The sequence below is a fragment of the Saccopteryx bilineata genome, chromosome 1, assembly GCF_036850765.1.
Source record: "Saccopteryx bilineata isolate mSacBil1 chromosome 1, mSacBil1_pri_phased_curated, whole genome shotgun sequence".
In the NCBI taxonomy this organism is placed as follows: domain Eukaryota; kingdom Metazoa; phylum Chordata; class Mammalia; order Chiroptera; family Emballonuridae; genus Saccopteryx; species Saccopteryx bilineata.
In genome coordinates, this window is record NC_089490.1 from 139,842,376 (window position 1) to 139,864,192 (window position 21,817).

Here is a 21,817-nt window from a genome sequence, read left to right on the forward strand (position 1 = left end):
GCAAGAATGTACCGCTCATTCATTCCTTTGTCCAATCAGCATTTATGGAGCACCGGCTGCAGACCAGGTATTGTTGTCACAGGAATACTTTTGCTTTGAGCAGGACGCATGTGTGTATCTTTGCAGGGAGATCCCAATCTTAGAAAGCCTAGATCCATACAATGGAATATTACTCAGCTATAAAAAGAAATGAAGCACTGACACATGCTACAATGAGGTGGATGAACCTTCAAAATATCATGCTGAGAGCCTGACCAGGTGGTGGCGCAGTGGATAGAGCGTCGGACTGGGATGCAGAAGGACCCAGGTTCGAGACCCCGAGGTCGCCAGCTTGAGCGCAGACTCATCTGGTTTGAGCAAACAGCTCACCAGCTTGGACCCAAGGTTGCTGGCTCCAGCAGGGGGTTACTCGGTCTGCTGAAGGCCCACGGTCAAGGCACATGTGAGAAAGCAATCAATGAACAACTAAGAAGTCGCAACGCACAACGAGAAACTGATGATTGATGCTTCTCATCTCTCTCCGTTCCTGTCTGTCTGTCCCTGTCTATCTCTGCCTCTGAAAAAATAAAAAGATTTCAAAAAAAAAAATATATATCATGCTGAGAGAAGTGAGATATAAAAAGCCACGTGTTTTATTGAGTCTATTTTTATGAAATGTCCAGAACAAGCAAATCCATAGAGACAGATTTGTGGTTATTGGGGGGCTGAGGAAGGAGGAATAAAGAATGGCTGCTAATGGGTACAGGGTCTCCTTTTGGGATGATGAAAATGTTTTTAGAACTAGACAGAGGTGATGGTTGCACAATAATGTGACTATACTTACACCACTGAATTACACACTTTAAAATGGTAAATTTTATATTTTGTGTATTTTACCACAATAAAAAATGGAAATGAAGGGGAAAAAAAGCTTTAAGAGCCTGACCAGGTGGTGGCACAGCGGATAGAGTGTTGAACTGGGATGTGGAGGACTCAGGTTTGAGACCCCAAGGTCACCAGCTTGAGCACAGGCTCATCTGGTTTGAGCAAGGCTCAGCAGCTTGAGCCCAAGGTCGCTGGTTTGAGCAAGGAGTCACTCGGTCTGCTGTAGCCCCATGGTCAAGGCACTTATGAGAAATCAATCAATGAACAACTAAGGAGCTGCAATGAAGAATTGATGTTTCTCATCTCTCTTTCTTCCTGTCTGTCTGTCCCTATCTGTTCTCTCTCTGACTCTCTCTGTCTCTGCCACCAAAAAAAAAAAAAAAAAAAAGCTTAAAGATGTCCCACCCTTCCCCTACTTTCTTCCCCACAGTACTATTCTCTGAGGGCTGACAGTGGTCTGCACTGGACAGAAGGTCTTGCGTGTGTGTGTGTGTGTGTGTGTGTGTGTGTGTGTGAGGGATGTGATTGTTTATGTCTGAAGGTGAGTCTCAGTCTAGTGGGGGACAAACAGGACACGATGTTTTCAGCAAAATTACCAAAGAGGAGATGGGAATGAGTGAAGGATGAGGAAAGACCCCAGGGAAGCAAGCCCGCCAGGCATCCAACCATTTGAATTCCCTTACGTGTCTATTCTTGTGTGTATGGACCCAGCCTGCCAGTCTGGAGGTAGGTGCTTTGTTTACTGTCTAACTCCTCATCACAGATGAGGGATGGAGGTCAGGGATCATTCTGATGTATCGCAGGTGACAGGCAGGTGTGACAGAGTGCGGCAGGGGACTGGGGTCTGGGTGTGGTTGTGTGATGTGCATGGGAGCTGGCAGCTTGGCCTCCACAAGTTCAGCATTCAAAACCCTCTCCACCACTCCTAACAGAGCGACTCTGGGCCAGCCATTTTGTTTTTCTGTGCCTCAGCTTCCCTTTCTAAAACAGGAATATAGTAATTAAGGCAGGGTTGCTAGGGGAATGAGGTGGGAAGTAAATACACAAAATAGCAGCTGCTATCATGTTGCTGCCCACTTTCCTGCTGGGGAAACTAAGGCTCAGGGGGATGGATTATAGTTGCACAATATGGATCAAGTGGGAGCCTGGGTCTATGGCCTCAGAGGCAAGCTGACCTCCACCCCCAATATTCCCCCTTCCATTCACCCCCTTTCTGCCTATCTTCTGGTCCCCCTGGCTAGTGCCAGGGCTGAGTTTAGAAGGGCTGGCCTGGGGCCCAGGGTGGGCTGTTGCCAGGGCCATGAATGAGGCAACCTTGCCTGGGAATCTGCTGGGCTCAAAGAGCTATTCTATTTATAGACCTGCATTGAGATTGGGTGAGCCACCCCCAGCCCTGAGTGCCTTCTCTGTCTCCCTCATACTGCAGCCCCAGGGCAGGGGCTGCTGTGAGTGGGTGGGTGGAGGGAGCCTGGGAGGGGGCTGGTGGGCCAGAGCAGGCCAGACCCTCGAAAAGAGCTGGATTTTAGAAGTGGACAGTGTCCCTCAGTGCCTCTCAACATTGACACACAGACATGGCACAGGCAATCAGGTTCACATCTATCATATACAATGGCATAAACAGCTGTGACACAGTCACATCTGAGACACACAGTGTCTGCATAGGGGGCTCCTATATAACCATACCTGGCATGGCCACATGTAATTCATATAGGTCACACACAACCTTGCATTGTCATCCACAAGTCCCTTGCATTGTCATCCACAAGTCATGCCTGCTACACAATCAAACTCACAGTTGTGAGTCTGGCTCCACCTAGATTCCCTTCCCACTTAAAAACTCAGTGCTGTTCACACAACCCTATACCTCAGCCTTCCTGACTGCCACCAACAGCCCACATTTTCCCCATGTTGTTCACCTCTAGCCATGTTTATAGCCATGGGCACACCTACAGCCAGCAGGCACTCAATGATAATCACCTGGCACCATATCACCAACATGGTGACATACAGTCCTCCCAGAGCCACACTCAGGAATGCATGCTCACCACTCAACATACCTCATCATAGCCCAGGGTTTTCCCACCTTCTTCGTGCCTGATCACCCCTCCCACTCCCATTGTTACCTCCACTTACCCAGACTCACAGGCTCACATCTTGCCAGGATCAACAAGTACAGCTGGCACTTAAGGAGAGTGTCTGTCTACATGAGCCAGCCCTGCTGGCCCCAGGCAGACCCCTATGAATAGATCAGACTCAGACTTTTGCCTAAGGGACCACTAGCCAGGAGCCCCCATCATACTCTCCAGTACCCTCAAGGACTCTCCAGGCTGGGGCATTGGGACAACTATTACATCTATTCCCCAGGGGAAAACCAAGGCTCAGAGCTATTTAAGGGCCTTTCACTGCCCTGCTGCAGGATGACAAATTCATAGGAAGTTTTCCATCATGAGTGGGGCCGCCTTCCCAGAGAGAGTCCCTGATGACTCACACTTGCTGTGTGACTTCAACAAATTCCTGACCCTCTCTGATCCTCCATTTCCTCCCCTGAAAAATACAAAACTCAGCTCAGTGAAGGGAACTTCAGAAGCAGACTGGGGTTTGAATCTTGGTCCCCCTGGGTGACCTTAGCCAAATGACTTTGCTTTTCTATGCCTCAGTTTCCCACGATAAACCAGAGTTGCAACTCCTGGTTCTTCTAAATTGCCCTCTGCTCCATCCCTTAGACTGAAGGGGGAGGGAGTGCCCAGTCTCTTCTCACTCAGGCAAATGAATGGACCACTTTTGGCTGCCCTGCTGGGAGCTTACAGCTGGTAACTCCTTGGAGAAACAGGAGGCTCTTTCATGACTAGGCGCTAGTGGAGTGAGGAGGTGGGAAGAGGGTATGAGTTGGCCTCATCCCAGTGGACAAGACGGCTCCATGCCAAGACCAGGAGGAGTAGAGGGCCCTGGGGCAAGTACACCTTCCCTGGGGGACATTGGCCCCAGTGGCTGTACCCTCAGCTGTAAAATTTAGGTTACATGGACTTGTATAACAGGTTTAATGAGCCAGTGGATGGAGACAAAACATGGCTTTAAGTTAAACACAGGATGAGCTCTCAACAAAGGTCAGCACTGTTGTCATGTGTCATCTAAAAAAGCCCACTAAATTCTCTAGCAATTCTAGAAATAGAATTCCCTCCAGTTCACAGATGAGGAAACAGGCTCAGAGGTCCACATGCTTGTCTACAGTTATACAGTCAGTGACTGGCCCAGTCAGGATTTAAACTTGATCTGGGCCCCGCAGGGTCTATGCTTTTCTTAACTTCCTCTCGGGGGAGGGAGGTGTTTTCTGCCATGTCCAACTCTGATCCTGAGACCAGTAGAGCCAGGTCTGGATGGCACCAGATCATGACTGAATGCAGGAACTCCTGGCAGGCAGGGGCTGATGGGGCAGCCCTTCCGCTAGTGTCCCAGTTTCCCATTCAGCACCCTCTCTTGGAGCCTGCTTAGGCAATGTTAGTAGGATGCCAGGAGGACCATTTTTTTTAGCCCTTGGTCCCAGACCATTCAGCTGAAGCCAGGAGCCACAGCCTCCTGGCAGTGGCTGATCTATTTCAGAACCCTCCATTCATGCAGATCTGATGGTATCCTGCCCTTTCTCAAACACCTTCGTGACTGCTCCAGGCCCAGCAGGATCTGGTTCCACATATTTTATTCAAATTCATGGTCTTTCATCCAAATAGGCCTTTGGCTATGCTATTCTCCCTGCCTGGATCCCGTAACCCCAAGGTTTTTCTCACCCTGGTGAGTTTCTACCCACTCATTAAGGTACAGGCATAATATGCCTTCTTCCAGGAAACCCTTCTACCCTGCTATCCCAGCACTATCTCTCCCCCTGACTGAGCCCTGGCCCTGTGGCATAGGGTGTGTGTGTGTATAGCTCTGTATTACCCAGACTGGGGGTCTCATCAAGTGTGCAGCTGGAACTGAGGCCTCTCACAGTCTCCAGCATCGTCCAACAAGGGCTGGGCAGTAGGGAGTGGAAGGAGTTGTTTAGTGAATCGGTAAACCAAATCTTTAGCCTGGTATCTAAGGCTTTGTGTAATCTGGTTTGGCAAACTCCTGTTCATCCCATCCATGCAAAAACCCTAACCCAGGCAGCATTTACTGGGAAGACAGATTTGAAGGCTGGGCTTCCCGTGCCCCAGCCAACACTGATAAGAAATTTCTACTTAAAAAAAAAAAAAAAAAAAAAAAAAAAAAAATATATATATATATATATATATATATATATATATATATATATATATATATATATATATATATATATATAGATTGATTTGAGAGAGAGAGAGAGAGAGAGAGAAGAGGGAAAGAAAGACAAACAGAAACATCGATCTGTTTCTGTGTGTGCTCTGCCCAGGGATTAAAGCTGCAACTTTGTGTATCTCGACTATGCTTAAGCAAACCAGCTATCTGGCATGCTTTTGTACCTACAATATCAATATCTTGAGCTCGTATTTTGGCTTCTGGGAGGCAGTAAGGTGCATGGGTTTCCAGGTTGCATTACCAGTACAGTGGTAGTCAACCTGGTCCCTACCGCCCACTAGTGGGTGTACCAGCTTTCATGGTGGGTGGTAGCAGAACAACCAAAGTTTAAATAAAAAGATAGATTTAACTATAGTAAGTTTTGTGTGTTTTTTTTTTCTGAAGCTGCAAACGGAGAGAGACAGTCAGACAGACTCCCGCATGCGCCCGACCGGGCGATGCTCTGCCTCTCTGGGGCGTCACTCTGCCGCGACCACTCTAGCAACTGGGACAGAGGCCAAGGAGCCATCCCAAGCGCCCGGGGCCATCTTTGTTCCAATGGAGCCTTGGCTGCAGGAGGGGAAGAGAGAGACAGAGAGGAAGGAGGGGAGGGGGCTGGAGAAGCAAATGGGCGCTTCTCCTATGTGCCCTGGCCGGGAATCGAACCTGGATCCCCCGCACGCCAGGCTGACGCTCTACCGCTGAGCCAACCGGCCAGGGCCTATAGTAAGTTGTTTTATAAAGATTTATTCCACCAAACTTAGCCAAAATCCGACATAAAGTACTTGGTAAGTAATTATTATTATATGCTTTAACTTGCTGTAACTCTGCTTTTATAAACTTTATATAAAGTAAAGTTACTTTCCTATTTTAGAAATCACCATTACTGTGGAACTGGTGGGCTGTTAGAAAATTTTACTACTAACAGAGATACAAAAGTGGGCAGTAGGTAAAAAAGGTTGACTACCCCTGAGTTAGGAGATGGATTTGGCAGACTTCCCCAGCTAGGACGACAGCATTATAAGAAGTATATCGGTCTCCAAAAACAGTGCTCTGTGTCTGCATGCAACAAAGGACAGCGCCCCCCACACAGTCCACAGATGCTTTTAGATGCTAGCCACAACTCAATCACTGGATGCGGGCCCTTTAAGAGGCTGGCACTTGGGGGCGGGGCTCACGCCAAACCCCTCCCTGGAAACCACGACAGAGCGGCCTGAGTCACATTGCTTCTGCGCGTCGTCTACGCGGTTCCGGGTACAGCTTTAGGTTTTCTGTTCCTGGAGAAACTGAGGGTAGGAGCCGGAGCGACTCTTCCAAAACCCACAGGACACCTGGCCTTAGGTTATTGGCATTTTCCCTGAAACCACCTATGAAGGCGATATTTAGGACTGGAATGGGTGGGACAGTGACGGTTCTTGACCCGTGTTGCAGGTGAGCACGTTCAAACTTAGATGTGAACAAGGTCTCGCTATTGCGGCTGCGTTGGCTCCGGGATTTGAACGCGTGCTGAGCCCAACTCTGAGCCCTGAGGTCTTGTGAAACGGAAATGATTCACTCTTTGGTTTGTGCAGACACAGTGAGCAGGTGAGGTCTGGAGGAGTTGGGGGCGGGCAGTGGCGGTACCCTCCTCGGTTTGAGATTGAACTCTCTATGGACAGAGCTGGGGGGTTGTGGAACCGGTGGTGAAGGGCAGACTGGGTTGTGGCCAGGCTCTGGTGCTGGGTTCAGCCCCTCTCCTCACCCTGATTCTGATACCTCCAGGGTGAGTTCGGTGCTGAACCGCAACACCCGGCAGTTTGGAAAGAAGCACCTGTTTGACCAGGACGAGGAGACGTGCTGGAACTCGGACCAGGTGAGGAACCCCCCTAGATCCTCCATAGCTCATGTGAATCAGATTCAGGGGTCCAGGGTGCCTTAACGCCAGGCCACCACAGCTGGGCTCACTCTGATTGGCCAGGAAAGAACATATGCTGAATCCTACCCCCATCAATCAACTGTGAGAGAGGGCAGAGTACTCGTGTGAGCCTGGTGTGACTGTAGCCCTGTCCCCCTATCTGCTTCCAGGGCCCCCTCCAGTGGGTGATATTAGAGTTTCCCCAGCGCATCCGTGTCTCCCAGCTGCAGATCCAGTTCCAGGGGGGATTTTCCAGTCGTCGATGCCACCTGGAAGGTACTGTAAGACCTTGGAAGAGGGGAGAGGGCCTTGGAGGGGGCACCCTGGCTTCACAGTCTGCTCCTTTCCCTGCCACAGGTTCTCAGGGGAGTGAGGCTCTTAATAAGATTGTGGACTTCTACCCTGAAGACAACAATTCAATTCAGATATCCTGCCTTGGCCTCTGAAAGTTGTAGGTCCTGTGTGTGACCTTGAGCAAGTGGCCTCTAGGCCTGCATTACTTCATCTGTGAAATGGGCTGATGGTAACTTGTTTTGTGTGTCCCAGAGGGGCCAACAGTGGTGTCTGAACTGGGATTGAGTGGGGGTTGGCAGACAGTTAAATGACAAGCCACCTGTTTCCCTTGACTCTGTGTTCACACCTTCTCTGTGCCAGCTGCTGAGGTGGACCGGCTAAAGGTAACATTTGAGGACGCCACTGACTTTTTTGGCCGTATGGTCATCTACCACCTGAGAGTACTGGGGGAGAAGATGTGAGACCACTGGGCTGCCACCTCCTCCAGGAAACATTCATGAAAGCACAGCAAAATCCTTCAAGTTCTGCACAGGTTTATTGATTTCTTTCAAAAGGACCCCCTCCCACCATCTGTACAAGAGCTGCCTTTGAAGCCAGTTCTGGGTTCTCCCAACTCTGGGCCAACCATTTGTTCCCTGAGTGTCTTGAGTCCCTGGGGGGCCGGTGGCCTTCACTCAGGATCATCGGGCATCAGGTTACTCTGGAAGAGTTTGAGGATGTGGTTCTCAATCACCTGTTGCACTGGAAACAGGACAAGGAAAAGGTGGGCCATGATGGGGTTAAGGCTGCAGAGGCACAAGCCCACCTGCACCCTCCCTTTTGGGGAGGAGCTGGGGGGTCCTGTCCTGAGAACTGCACCTCCAGGGACAAACATGGACTTTCTCACAGTGGAACATGGAAGGAGGACCCATTTTGTATATAGGGAAATCCATGCCCCTCCCAAGACACAGCTGGGAAGCCTGAGGCCCCTATCTCAGGGACCTCAATTTCCCCAAAGTTTATAAAAATACATTTTTGGAGGCATTTCAGAGTTACAAAAATATTCCTTACAAAATTAAATTGGCGAACTATGATATTTATAAAAAGATGAGAAGAGCTATGAGGATTGATTTGTCCCAAATGGAGAAAGACTCCTTGAAGCAAGGAGGGGATGTTTCCCAAGCCCTCGATTCCCCCCACCACCCTAGGGGGTTGCTTTTGTTAGGCTCACACTGTTTCATGGGTAGGGAAGCAAAGGGAGAAGTGGGGAGTCAAACGGGTCTGCCTGTGCACTGCAGCCTAGCTCCCTCCCTCTGGATGTCCTCACCCTGCCAGGCCTCTGCATATGCTGTTTCTCTAGCTTGGACCATCCTCCCTCCTCTTGAGTCCCCAGGAAGCCCTCCCTGACTTCCATCCATCCTGAGATGGGACCAGGGCCTCCTTTGGACCTCTGAGTGCCTGTCCCCATCTTGACTCCAATCACTGACACATTGGCCTCCACACCTCAGTTCAGGTGAAGCCCCCTGAGAACCAGGCCTAGCACATGCCCAGGCCAGGTACACAGTGGTACTCAATGTTTTCTATTACAAACACTCTTGTTGCCAGCATCTGACATCTGAAAGGGATGCCCTGTGTACCCTCTGTGGTCACCCCACCTACCGCACCCTGTCACTGCCCCATGTGTCTCTGCCCATGCGTCTCAGGCTGACCTTTTCGGTATCCCAGAGCCACAGCAAGGTCCATTGGGGTGTAGCCAGAGTCGGCCTCCGTGGTGAGATCAGCTCCTCGGGCTACAAAGTAGAGCAGGTGCTGCAGGGTAAGACTGGGAGCCCAGAATGGGGCACAGGATTCTGGAGATCCAGTGATCCCCAATGATGCAGCCCCAGGTCTGCTGGTTGCCAGTGTGGCCTTGGAAGAGACTGAGCTCTCCTGGGAATGTGGCCAGCAGAACCCCACCTCCTGGGTCCCTGAGGACAGACTACTATGGTGTCCTACCACATCCTGTCCCCTAATCTGCCTTCTGGGAAAAGCAGGTAAGATCCGTTCAAGAAGGGCTCTGGGGCCCCCTGGGCCAGCCTCTACACTCACTTACCAAGCAAGGCCTCCACACACTTCACATGGTTCCCACGTACGGCATACAGCAGTGGCGTCCCTCCATTCTGTCAGGCAGGGGCAACCAACACTATTTTTACTGAATTCTCACACACCCAGCACCCTCCAATTTAATGTGGTTCCTTCTCCTGCTTGTCACCTGGCTCATCTAGCTCCTCTTTTGGGGCCCAGCTTAGATGTCCCTCTTCAGCTAATCTTCCCTGCCCTCCCTTGGCTGAGCAGGCTATCCTGGATCTGGCAGCTGCCTGTGCACCTGCCATTTACAGCATTACTCACTGCATCTCAGCTGACTGTTTATTGGCTCTGCACCCCCCACCCCCAAAAAACTGGGAGCTCTGTGAGGCTCAGGGATGAGTTTGTCTTATGTTCTTAGCATCCAGAGCTGGCCTGGTACCCTGCAAGGAGCCCAGGGCTGGTGTGTGCTGCCTCACCCAGTCGTAGATGTTGATGTCCACGTCACGTTCAAGCAGCAGCCCCACAATGTCTGTGTAGCCACCTGTGCTGGCTAGTGACAGGGCACTCTCCCGCTCCTTGGCCAGGATGTGGGGGTCGGCACCCTGGGGGGAGCAGAGGCAGCAGGGATAGGACAGGTGTAGAGAAAGAGGTTATGGGAGGAGTGGGAGAACCCACTGGAATCCTGGGGTCCTCATGGCAGTCATGTCTTACAGACATGGCACCAGCAGACTCAGCTGAAAAATGGCCCGCCCTCGAGTCCCTGGAAGCCCCCAGCTGGGCAGGGACGCACCCACTCAAGCAAGAAGCGGACGGTCTCAATCTCTCCAAAGGCCGAGGCCCAGATGAGGGGAGTGAAGCCACGCTCGTCTGGCTTGTTGATGAGGTTATCACCTGGCAGGAGGGGGTGGTACTACTGAGCTGTACCCCTGTCCATTCTCCCCAAAGCTGTGGGAGCAGGGCGTGGGTAGGCGGCAGGGATCAGATGAGGGAATACATGTAGATACACTCAACTGGCCTCACTTGTACACACATGTTGTAGACAGAGGCACACATGGACACTCACAGGTCATGACAGCACCCACGTGCATATACCAGCACATGAGGTCAAATAAGCAAAGGTATATACCATGCATGCATGGGTGAGGACACACACCTTTCCTCAGATGTTCCTTCAGCTGGCTCAGCTCTCCCTGGGCCGCAAGCTGGTGGATGGATAGGGCTAGAGCCAGAAGAGGCAGTATCCTCACTCATCCCATCTCTGCTGTGCCTCAGGTTACCTTCTGTCCCAAGTTGCTCCTCTCCACCCTGCCACCTTGCTACCCCACACCCCTCACCCTGGGACAGGTGCCACTCACAGTCCAGGGTAGCCGGTAGGGCTGAGACCTCATTCCCCCTCTGCCGGTTGGTAAGCGTTGTGGAGTGCTTCAGGGAGCTGCCTGATGGGAGAAAAAAGGGTTCTGGGGCTTTAAGCCAGACCCTGGCTTAGAACTATCAAAGACACTGTGTGACTCCCCCATCCACTCTCCACTGATGCTACTGCAGTTGAACCCTGAAAAGCTGGAAGTGCAGGGCCCATTGGCCAATTGGGATGTCCCCATAGACATCAACAGGTCACTTCCTAAAAATCTGAAGAATTTCAGACTCTGTTGTTCCTCAAAAAAGGCAACTCTTGGGAGTACCCTGAGTGGGGTCCTGGGCCCTGTCATGAGAGATGTTAAATAAGGTACAGGGCAAGGCCATAAGGTCTCCTGAGAAAATGGCAGCTTCAGGGTCCTTCTGCTTGTGTGAAAGTCATGCCTCAGGTGCTGAGGAGTGGCCCAGGTGGGGTTTCGTTTTGGGGTGATGAAAATGTTCTAGAAGTATTGATAGAGGTTGGGGTTACCTGCCACTGTGAAAGCATTTACTGCCATTAAAATGTGTGCAATTCTGGTTAAAATGGTAACTTAGGTTATGCAAATTTTAAGACAATGAAAGCAAGCAATTCCTTGCCAGGTGGAACAGAAAGGCATGTATGTCCTAGTATTGGGACATAAAGACAGAGGTCCCTTCTTGGGCCTGACATTCCACAGTCCTTGCATCCCAGAGGCTAGAACTCAGGGCAAGTACCTACCCTGAGGTGAAGAGGTGCCAGCATCAGGTTCAGGATTCCCAGGCTCCGGGGTGCAGGGGAAGAGACTGAGTACCACTGTGTCTGAGCCATCTGGGGCCTCATCCCTGGGGTCTTCAGGGTCCCCAAATCCTGGAGTGGGGGACTGCTGGGATAGGCTGAGGTCCTCTGGAGGCTGGTTGGGCTCCATGGGGGAAGCTGGTGGAGGCACCAAAATGGGAGAGATGACAATAATTATCAACAACTCTTATTAAGTGGGCACCAACTGCATAACCCGCCTTGCACGGTGAGAGTGTGTAAACTCCTCAGACTCATTAGGGAAATTAAATCAGAGTCCAGCTGCTTTTCAGGGCCACTCCTCCCCACCACCAGGGCACATGCAACAGGCATTGCTTAAAAGCCCTGGTTGTAAAATCAACTATCTGGGTTGGAATTCCTCCACTTACAGTGTGTAAGAACTTGGGCACATGCCTTAACTACTCTAAACCTATTTCCTCATTAACAAAATGGGGAAATGAGGTCTAGAAGTCATGTATATACATAGCTGAGCAGGGGGCCTTAAACACCAACAGAGCTTAATAAACGTTTGCTGTGCTTATTTTTTGGAGGGTGATCCTCGGTATGGCTGAGGACTCAACAAAAATGTAATTGGTCCCATCCTACCCACCCCTTCCAAACCGATCCAGGAGGTCCACTCACCTCCAACGAACCTTCTCTATCACCCCACACCGCAAGCCCGGTCCTCCAAAACTTGGAGGCCCAATTCACAAACTTTTCTCCTCCAATTAATATAAAGGGGAACAAGCTGGAGTCTGGACCCTCGGCGCCCTGTCTTCTTCTGCCGGGACACAGAGCAACTTGATACACAACCACTACCCCCACCCCAGCGCTCCCCCAGTGCGCCTGCGCACCCCGGCCCCCAAAAGTGCGGAAGGCAGTCAGTTGGAGATACTTCTGGCCCTTTAAGGATTGGGAGAAGGATGTGGTTTCCGTTGGGCCCGAGCAGTGCAATTGCGCCTGCGCATTCTGGTTCCCGAAGCACCGAAGAGAACTAGGCAGGATCTGGAGAAATAGGCGGAGCCTCAGAGGTCTGAAGATTTTACCGAGCCTGCAGCGAGTTCATCGGCTCCACTTTCAGGCGGGTGGGCGGGGCTTTCTCCCTTTGAAGGCTGTCGGGGAGGAAGCAGGCGGGGCGTCCAAGATTTAAAGGGGCGACTCTCTTGTCTTGATTCCTAACGGTGTTCACTGTGCGGTCTTGGGGCTCATGAGCATGTGCGGGACTTGATGGCAGCGGTGGAGTACAAAGAGGCCGTTTATACGGCCCAAAGTGAACAGTGTGTGGAGCGTTCCCCCAATTCATTCATCCTTGGAAAAGGGGATTCAGGAAGGGAGGGAACCCTTGCCCCTCCCCGCCACGGTGTCACTGCTGGAGATTCAGGGGCTCCTCGCCCCTTCCTCACCCATCTCTTGGTGTGCCCACTTCTTCAGTCTCTCATGCCCTACTCCTCTTCTGTCTAGGTAGAGACAGAGGAATGGAGAGAGCAGGCCAATAGTTACTGGAATTATAGCAGGGCCAAACCCAGTTCTGCAGGCGAAGGTTTAGGCAACCGTCACTACCTTCAGACTTCCGGTTCCGGTTCTCAGGTTTCACGGGCCGCAGTCGCTATGGAGGAACCCGAGATGCAGCTCAAGGGGAAGAAAGGTAATGCGAGGCCCCGGGTTGGACAGAGGGCCCAGGAACTCGCGGAGGGGCAACCTGACAGAAGGAGAGAGGGAGCAAAGGCGGGGAGGGAGCGTGAGGGGCAGGAATTAAATTGCCATCGAATCCTGATTCGGACGCAGACTAGTTCTGAAACCTTTAGAAAGTCCCCGTGCCTTGGTTCTGTTACCTCTAAAATGGGGCTTATAGTCTCCCTCCCCTGCCCCTCACAGGCTTGTAAGAACTCAATGACCTGATATTTGTAAAGTTTTGAAAGAAAGCTTGGGGCGTGGCAATCGTTGTGCATATTGTTTCCTGTAGATTTATGCATTTGTGTGTTTACATTGACTTACCACATATTTATAAATCACGTAGTTACAAATTACAAAATGCCAAACTTTTTAAATTATAAAGTTTTTTTCAATTTTATTACACACGTTATTTCGAGTTAATTAGCAGGAACAAGTATTTTTAATTCCACCTTTTTTACAACAACACTGAGGTGTAAGCTATTACGTGCTCATTTTTGAAATGAGAGTAAAAGAGTATTGTATAATCTATACAGTTTGGAGGTGCCAGGCTGGCCAGTGAGCCAGACTGATCACACTGGATAGACTCACAACTCCCTTGACTCAGGCACCAGGGTTCTCTCTCTTGCCAATCACACTGCCTTGGGCAGTAGCGTCGAGTCCACCTCTGTAGCAAACCTCACGTGTGGGTACTGTTATCATTGAATTTTTACAGATGATCAAACTAAGCTCAGAGAAGCCCCTGCCCTTACTAATCCAAGCTTTAATTTTTTCCTGTAAACATGTAACCTAGTAAAGAACAAGAATCTAAGTATAAGAGAAATTAACAAGGTGCTGAGGTTGAGAATGGGGGACATCTGATTAAGCTTGGTGATCAGGAAAGTCGTTGCCCAGGAGGTTACATTTCACCTGAGACATGAGGGATGAAGAAAAACCAGGGGGAGAAGGGTATGTTGGTGGCAGGAACAGTAGATGCAAAGGGCCTGAAATGGCAAAGTGTTCAGAGCTGTATTGTAATACAGTAGCTACTAGTCACAGTATTCATGGGTATTTAAATTAATTAACATTAGGTAAAGTTAAAATCTCAGTTTTTGAGTCACATTAGTTTCATTTCAAGTGCCCAGTAGTTACCTGTGGCTAGTGGCTACCATATTGGACAGTATAGATTATAGAACCTTTTAATCATCTTCGAAAGTTCTTTTGGACAGTGCAGAGAGTGTTCAAGTAACAGCCAGGAGGCCATTGTGCCTAAGTGGAACGTGAAGAGGACAGGGAGGTCAACAGCAGGCAGAACACACAGGACCTTAGGGGCCATGGTGAGGAAAGCAGATTTTCTTCTCAGGCTGATGGGAACTGTAGGAGGATTCCAAGCAAGGGAGGAACATATTTAATGTGTTCATTAGGAATCCACTCCATCTGTTCCATGGAGATGGGACTCTTGGCAGCAGGGGAAGCAGAGAGACCAGGAGGGGCTGAGTCTGGTATCCTGGTGGGAGGCAGCCATGCCTGCATGAGTGGGTTCAATGCAGTGGTAAGAATGGGTGAGATTGGGCTTTGTTTTGTGGCAGAAGCAGAAGGATCTGCTCATAGACAGTGTGAATGACCAGCTGACAGGGAATGCAGACCCTGGGATGAGGATTTGTGTGCAATTAACTTACCAGGAGAGCCCCACAAGGGAGAGGGGAAGCAGAACAGGGTTGGAGAGGGGGCTGAGCAAGGAGCAACTTCAGATAAAACCCCTCAGAGAGAGGCCTCAGTCTGATTCAACAAGGAGGTTTAGGGGATTAGTCACGCCTCCCAATTGTCCCAACACATAGCAAGGGACACGGGTTTTCATACCCCTCAATGGTTTGTCATGGCTAAGGGCCACTGAAGGACGTAAACTTCCAGGCATTTTCAGATCCTGTAACCAGCAGATCCTTTGAGGAGGAATCTCAGGTTTATTCACTGGGATAAAAGGAATGTGCAGGGGATCCAAGTGGGCAGCAGGGGTGTCCACTACAAGTGGGCTTGGGCGGGGAAAGATCATGAGTTCACAGGATGCATTGATAATTTCATGAATGAGGCCTTCTGTGACCATCCTCTTTAACTTATCACCTGGGCCACAGGTGATCTACCTACTAGGAGGGACAACAGACACTCTTCACTGCTCTGGCTGAACTCAGGTTGAGCAGTCAGGTCTTATGCTTTGTCTCTGTGTACTCCTGCCCCCCGTCCCTTATTCTGCCACCTTATACCTCCTGTCAATCCTGAACCCAGTCACAGATAAGTTCACTGAGAGCGTCTACGTCCTGGCCAACGAACCATCAGTGGCCCTGTACCGGCTTCAGGAGCACGTGCGCCGCTCTCTCCCAGAGCTGGCCCAGCATAAGGTGAGCTCCAGGCACCCCTGCCACCAGCCGCCACAGGGTCTGTACATCATGAGCTGGGGTCTGCTGATAGAGCAGAAGCTGTTGAGGTATGAGTCAAGGCTGGGACATCAGCAAGGAGGCATGTGGTCACTGAGCCAGTTTAGGGCCATGGTGGGCAGATGTGGGGTTGATTTAGAAGAAGGAACAACAGGCCTACATTAGTTGTGACCTGTATGGTGAGAAGACTGCAGCTCTGTGAAGAGAGAAGAGCATGCCAGGCAGAGGGAACAGTCGATACAAAGACTCCAAAACATAGTAGCCAGGTGTTCACAGAAAGCCTGGACTCATGAAGGAGGGAAGTTGTAGGAAGAAAGGTTGGGGGCTGAAGGAGGCCAGTCCCTGCAGCCATGGTGATCAGGTACTCCATCTTACAGACTGGAGTGATAGAAGTGGTAGCTTCTCCCTCTAACCGCTGCCCACCCCACTCCACCCCCTGCAGGCAGACATGCAGCGGTGGGAGGAGCAGAGCCAGGGAGCCATCTACACAGTGGAGTATGCCTGCAGGTGAGCACCACAGCCTCCCCATTGCCAGGATCGCCCCAGGGTCACACCTGGACATTCAGGGGCATCTCAGCCAGCTGTCCAGTAGGCCCTGTCTTGCAGTGTCAACTCACCTGGCCACACAGCAGGTTCTAGCCTAGGCCCGCACTTCTCGCTATTTGCTCCACCTCTGTGTACCTCGGGCTGGTTTCTTCCCAGTACTGAGGCCCTCCACATCTGTCATAGAGTGCGTAATAAGGATTGGGAAACATAAATGTTATCATCTTACCACTTTTAAGTGTATAGTTCAGTGGCATTTAGTACATTCACATTGTTGTACAACCATCACCACCATCCATTTCCAGACTTTTCTTTTCTTTTTTTTAAATTTTATTTATTCATTTTAGAGAGAGAGAAAGGGAGAGAGAGAGACAGAGAGGGAGAGAGAGGAGAGAGAGACAGAGAGAGAAGGTGGGGAGGAGCTAGAAGCATCAACTCCCATATGTGCCTTGACCAGGCAAGCCCAGGGTTTTGAACTGGCGACCTCAGCATTTCCAGGTCGACGCTTTATCCACTGCGCCACCACAGGTCAGACTTTTCATCTTGCATAACGGGAACTCTGTTTCCATTATACACTAACTTCTCATCCCTACTTCCGTAGTCCCTGGTACCTACCATTCTACTTTCTGTTTCTATAATTTGACTACTCTAGGGACCTCACGTAAGTGGAATCACAGTACTTTTTAATGTCTGTCTTCTTTCACTCAGCATAACGTCCTCAAGGTTGTGGTATGTACTCACGTTGTGGTACAAATTGGAATATTCTTCCTTTTAAGGATGAGTAAAACTCCACATTTTGCTTTTTCCATTTATTTGTCAATGGGCGTTTGGGTTGCATCCATATTTTAGCTATTGTGAATAATACTGCTGTGAATGTGGGTGTATGTACCATTTTTTTTCATTCTTTTTTTTTTTTAATTCATTTTAGAGGAGAGAAAGAGAAGGGGAAGGAGCAGGAAGCATCAACTCCCATATGTGCCTTGACCAGGCAAGCCCAGGGTTTTGAACTGGTGACCTCAGCATTTCAGGTCAATGCTTTATCCACTGCGCTACCACAGGTCAGGCCCTGTGTGTACCATTTTTTTGTTTGTTTAATTTTCTTTAAATTTTCAGATTGTTTTCCCCCCCCAGGGGAAAGATGTCTGAGAGTGAAAAGCGGTAGCTGATGTTTCTTTGCATTCTGACAGGTTTGCTGGCCTTTTCTCCTGTGCTTCTGTTCCTTCCTCAACAGTATTTAGTGCCCCGACTCGTTCCACTTGCCTCAGGAGTTTGGCCACTTTATTTAGAGGTGCTGTTTGCCCCTGGCATTGCCTGTGGGTCATTTGGTGGAGGCTGGACACTCTCAGCACTTCTCATTTGTGGCACCATGGGATTTGCTTGCCTGTTCTGTTGTGTGGGCAAAGGTTCTTTGACAGGAGTTTCTGCTGCCAGGGCCACTGAGCTGAGTGTTCTACCATCAGCAGTCCTAGCCCCTCCACGGGGACAATGGATGACCTGGACAAATGGCATCTTCCTGAGGATAGCAGTCGCAAAGGCCCTTCTTAGTTTAAGGAAGAGTAGAGAAGAAATAAAGAGTTTCTGTCTCAGGGCTCAGCTCCCAAACAGCCGTGACCTCATCAGCAAGGCCCAGGCTAAAGCAAGAGTGTGTCACAATCTCTGCTTTCTCTTGGTTCCTCTAGCTACACTGTCCAGCTTGGTCCACCTGGGCTGCACATTTAAATTTTAATGTATTAAAATGAAATAAAATGGAAGGTTCAGCTCCTCAGTCTCTTTAGCCACATTTCAAGTGCTGAGCAACCATCTCAGTGGATAAAGTGTGTCTTATGTTCTAGAAAGTTCCACTGGACCATGTTAGTTGGGGCAGGAGGCCAGTAGGCTCTGAGCTCTGAATGCTTCTTTTAGGGAGATTGAATTTCCCTAATGCTAAAAGAACATGTTTCCTTTATGGATATTAAAGAGCCCTTGGCTTTTGATTGTTCAAAATGCTTTATGCAGTGTTAACGGTATAAAATTAAAAGATGTTAAATTGGGGTAAAGTATTCAATAGTGAGCTTATATTAGTGAGATTTTTTTTTTGTTCCTTTAAAAATATTTTTTCTTGTTTTATTAATGAGTTTTTAAATCAATTTGGACAATCCAATGATAGAAAAGCTGACTGTGGCCCTGGCCAGTTGGCTTAGTAGTTGAGCATCTGCCCAGCATGTGGAAGTCCCAGGTTCAATTCCTGGTCAGGGCACACAGGAGAAGCACCCATCTGCTTCTCCATCCCCCTCCCTCCCCCCCTCTCTTTCTCCCTCTCTCCCTCTCTCCCCTTCCCTCCCTCTCTCTCCCTCTCTCTCTTTTCCCCTCCCATAGTCATGGCTCAATTGGTTTGAGTGCATTCGCCCCAGGCACTGAGGATGGCTCCATGGAGCCATCACCTTAGGCACTAAAAATAGCTTGGTTGCAAACATGGCTCCAGATGGGCAGAGCATCAGCCCCAGATGGGGGTTACCAGGTAGATTCCAGTTGGGCCGCATGTGAGAGTCTGTCTCTCTGTCTTCTCTCCTCTCACTTGGAAAGAAGAAAATAAGTAAATAAATATAAGAAAAGCTGACTACACTTGGCATAAGATGAACAAGTTAAGAGACTGAGTGATGCAAACACTCCTCCCCTTGATCTTACGGCCACTTCCAAGCAGATCCCTCACTGATAATAAATGGAAATGACCTTTTTTTTTTTTTTAAGAGAAGGACTTTAGCCTGACCAGGCAGTTGCGAGTGGATAGAGCGTCGGACTGGGATGCAGAGGATCCAGGTTTGAGACCCCGAGGTTGCCAGATTGAGCGTGGGCTCATCTGGTTTGAGCAAAAATGCTCACCAGCTTGGACCCGAGGTTGCTGGCTAGAGCAAGGGGTTACTCGGTCTGCTGAAGGCCCGCGGTCAAGGCACATATGAGAAAGCAATCAATGAACAACTAAGGTGTCGCAGCGAAAAACTGATGATTGATGCTTCTCATCTCTCCATTCCTGTCTGTCTGTCCCTATCTATCCCTCTCTCTGTAAAAAAAAAAGAAAAGAAAAAGAAGGACTTTAAAACAACACTTTTATTTTTACTCCAGATATTGTTGCACAGGTGACTTTCTGGCATTAGCAAGACCTTATGCGTTTGGGTAAATGTTTTCCTGCAGTACCATCAGAAGGGACATTTTCATTAGACATTCAACATTGTGGTGTTAACACTAGAGCTAAGCACAGCTTTGGGTAGTATCCCCTCGGTAATGAGTTATCCTGGTTCCATCTAAACTCCCCTTTAGAGCTGTTCAGTAGAATTGATAAGCTTCCTCCAGAGGTAGGAGTAGGTTATCTAAGAGGAAAGCAAGGTATTTTTTTTATTGCATTTTTCTTAAGTGAGAAGCCAGGAGGCAGAGAGACAGACTCCCGCATGCTCCCAACCAGGATCCACCCAGCAAGGCCACGGGGGGGTGATGATGCTCTGCCCATCTGGGGCCTTGCTCCGTTGCTTCTAGAGCCATTCTAGTGCCTGAGGCAGAGGCCATGGAGCCATCCTCAGCACCTGGGCCAACTTGCTCCAATGGAGTCTTGGCTGTGGAAGGGGAAGAGAGAGATAATAGGGAGAGGAGAAGGGTGGAGAAGCAGAGATGGTCACTTCTCCTGTGTGCTGTGACCAGGAATCGAACCCGGGACATCCACACACCGGGCAGATGCTCTACCATTGAGCCAACCAGCCAGGGCTTGCAAGGTATTTTTGAGGCTACCTTTACATACTTATAGCTCCTTCAGAACATTAGATGGCCTAGCAGCAGGGATTGTCATTGCTCTGTCGTATAATATTCTCTAGGCTTGGCAGGAAAATCTAAACTCTGAGCTCATGATGAACCCTCCGGAAGGCCCAGGAAATCCCCCAGGTACTTGCTGAGCTTCAGTTGGTGGATGAGCAGGGGGGTGGTGCCTATCAGATCTATCCTCCCATTATAGTGCGGTGAAGAACCTTGTCGACAGCAGCGTCTACTTCCGCAGTGTGGAAGGTCTCCTCAAACAGGCCATCAGCATCCGGGACCACATGAACGCCACTACCCAGGGTCACAGGTAGCTCCGGACCACCTGCACCTGCTACTCTCAGCCTCCTTGCTGTAAGGACCTTTGCCACTCAGCCAGGAACTGCCACCTATCACTCCTTGGACGGCTCCCTTTCCTCACCTCACAGTATCTGGTGGCTTCCTCTTCTCCTTTGGTATCTGTAGCAGGAGAGTTCAGTCACTCAGTACCCAGATCCTGAGCTCTGCTGTGTGCCCAGTCCTGGGCTGGGTGCTGGGGACAGAGAGACCAGAAAAGACATGCTCATCTCACAGGGAAGCACAGCAACCAGGTAATCACAGATTAGAGCATTTCAGACATGTTTAAAGGAGAAAAGGGGATGTGGAACCATTCTGATGAGTCTGAGGAAGTGCAAATGGGGGCTTGAAAGACTTACTGATGGACATGATGTGGGATGATTTCCAGGCAGGGCAGTGGTGAGGACAGAGGCCCTGGCTCTGGGGAGCTAGATGTGTTGGAAGAACATCTAAAAGATAGGTGTGCTAGAGCAGGTGAGCAATGGGGAAGTGGGGTCAGCAAGGTAGGTAGCAGGGAGGGTGCCTAGAGCTAGAGGAGGCTTCGAGCTACAATCCAGATGATCTAAAAATGGAAAGCACTTACAGCTCTTGCACACTGGGAAGAGAGTGTTGGAAGGAGTTCCTTTTGTTTTTGTTTTCATTATCATTTAATAAATATGTGTTTGAACATACACGTACATGCTGTTAGCTGTAACTTTACTTGGAGATGTGTCTGGCTCCCACATCTTGAAGTTCTGTCCCCCACAGGCATTTAGAAAGAAGAAAATGTCTGTGTTGCTGTCTAAGAACTAAGACAAATGGATGTGCAGCACTCTTCCCTCTGAGGGTAACATGCAAGGGTTTATCCAGATTTATTTGCATTAATCACCTGGCTTTGGCTGCTCTGCTGCAGGTTGGTGACAGCCTTCACTAGAGTTGACTTCATAAAGTACCTTACACAGTGCCCTGTACACAGCGGGGTCTCAAAAAGCCAGAGATTTTACTTTGAACTCATGGTTTCCCAAGTGCTCTCAAATGCCCTGCTTATGCCTGCTGTTTTGAAAATGCAAAGTGCTTTTCTGAAAGCTGCTGACACCTCTTTGCAAACCCTGTGGGTTTGAAGTACCCAGACATGCATGAATCCCAGCCATGCATGAGTCTCAGCCATGATCTCTGAAGTGAGTGGCTAGTTCCATTTTTACAGAGGATGCTCTGAAGGTTCAGGCCAGGGGTTTTGAGAGAGTGACTGGAACACACACTTCAGCCTAGCTGAGTAGGCCTGATGGCCTCTGACTTTGACCTCATGGATACTGCATGGGTTTATTCCAGCCCCAAGGAGTTGCCCCTACCCTTCTCACCTGATCCCAGAGAGACTTAGAGGAGCTTTGGTCCCTCTCACTGGGTCAGTGCTGAGTGGGGCCAGGAGCCTTCCTGTGCTCCATGCTCTGAACTAACCTACCTTTTTTTTTTGTCCAAGAAGGGACCTGCCATCTAACCACTCAGACTTGTAGGATGGTTTGGTTAGTGGGAAGATGCAAGGTCGGGGGGATCTTG

General features: G+C 49.7%; 3 protein-coding genes across 5 annotated transcripts; 2 read left to right on the forward strand and 1 right to left on the reverse strand.

The window, feature by feature from the left end:
- The first annotated feature begins 6,368 nt into the window (after window positions 1-6,368).
- Window positions 6,369-7,823, forward strand: NR2C2AP (nuclear receptor 2C2 associated protein). Its single transcript, XM_066268569.1, has 6 exons — window positions 6,369-6,492; window positions 6,583-6,735; window positions 6,913-7,003; window positions 7,216-7,321; window positions 7,403-7,470; window positions 7,684-7,823. Exons 2-6 carry the CDS (start codon window positions 6,698-6,700, stop codon window positions 7,798-7,800), a joined length of 420 nt encoding a protein of 139 aa, XP_066124666.1. The 5' UTR covers window positions 6,369-6,492; window positions 6,583-6,697; the 3' UTR covers window positions 7,801-7,823.
- An 80-nt stretch (window positions 7,824-7,903) lies between these two features.
- RFXANK (regulatory factor X associated ankyrin containing protein) lies at window positions 7,904-12,392 on the reverse strand. 3 transcript variants are annotated; one of them, XM_066268554.1, is made up of 9 exons: window positions 12,192-12,392; window positions 11,496-11,690; window positions 10,741-10,821; window positions 10,539-10,604; window positions 10,176-10,276; window positions 9,862-9,987; window positions 9,411-9,477; window positions 9,028-9,108; window positions 7,904-8,039 (listed from the first exon to the last, which is right to left on the reverse strand). In XM_066268554.1, exons 2-9 carry the CDS (start codon window positions 11,680-11,682, stop codon window positions 8,035-8,037), a joined length of 714 nt encoding a protein of 237 aa, XP_066124651.1. In that variant the 5' UTR covers window positions 11,683-11,690; window positions 12,192-12,392; the 3' UTR covers window positions 7,904-8,034. The 3 variants fall into 3 exon arrangements, with proteins under 3 accessions (XP_066124651.1, XP_066124633.1, XP_066124642.1); XM_066268536.1 differs by having other exon boundaries at window positions 7,942-8,080; window positions 12,192-12,390; XM_066268545.1 differs by lacking the exon at window positions 10,539-10,604 and having other exon boundaries at window positions 7,942-8,080; window positions 12,192-12,389.
- A 635-nt stretch (window positions 12,393-13,027) lies between these two features.
- On the forward strand, window positions 13,028-20,961 carry BORCS8 (BLOC-1 related complex subunit 8). Its single transcript, XM_066268582.1, has 4 exons — window positions 13,028-13,194; window positions 15,480-15,592; window positions 16,071-16,135; window positions 20,148-20,961. The coding sequence occupies exons 1-4, from the start codon at window positions 13,158-13,160 to the stop codon at window positions 20,260-20,262; spliced, it is 330 nt and encodes a 109-aa protein (XP_066124679.1). The 5' UTR covers window positions 13,028-13,157; the 3' UTR covers window positions 20,263-20,961.
- Window positions 20,962-21,817: the final 856 nt, after the last annotated feature.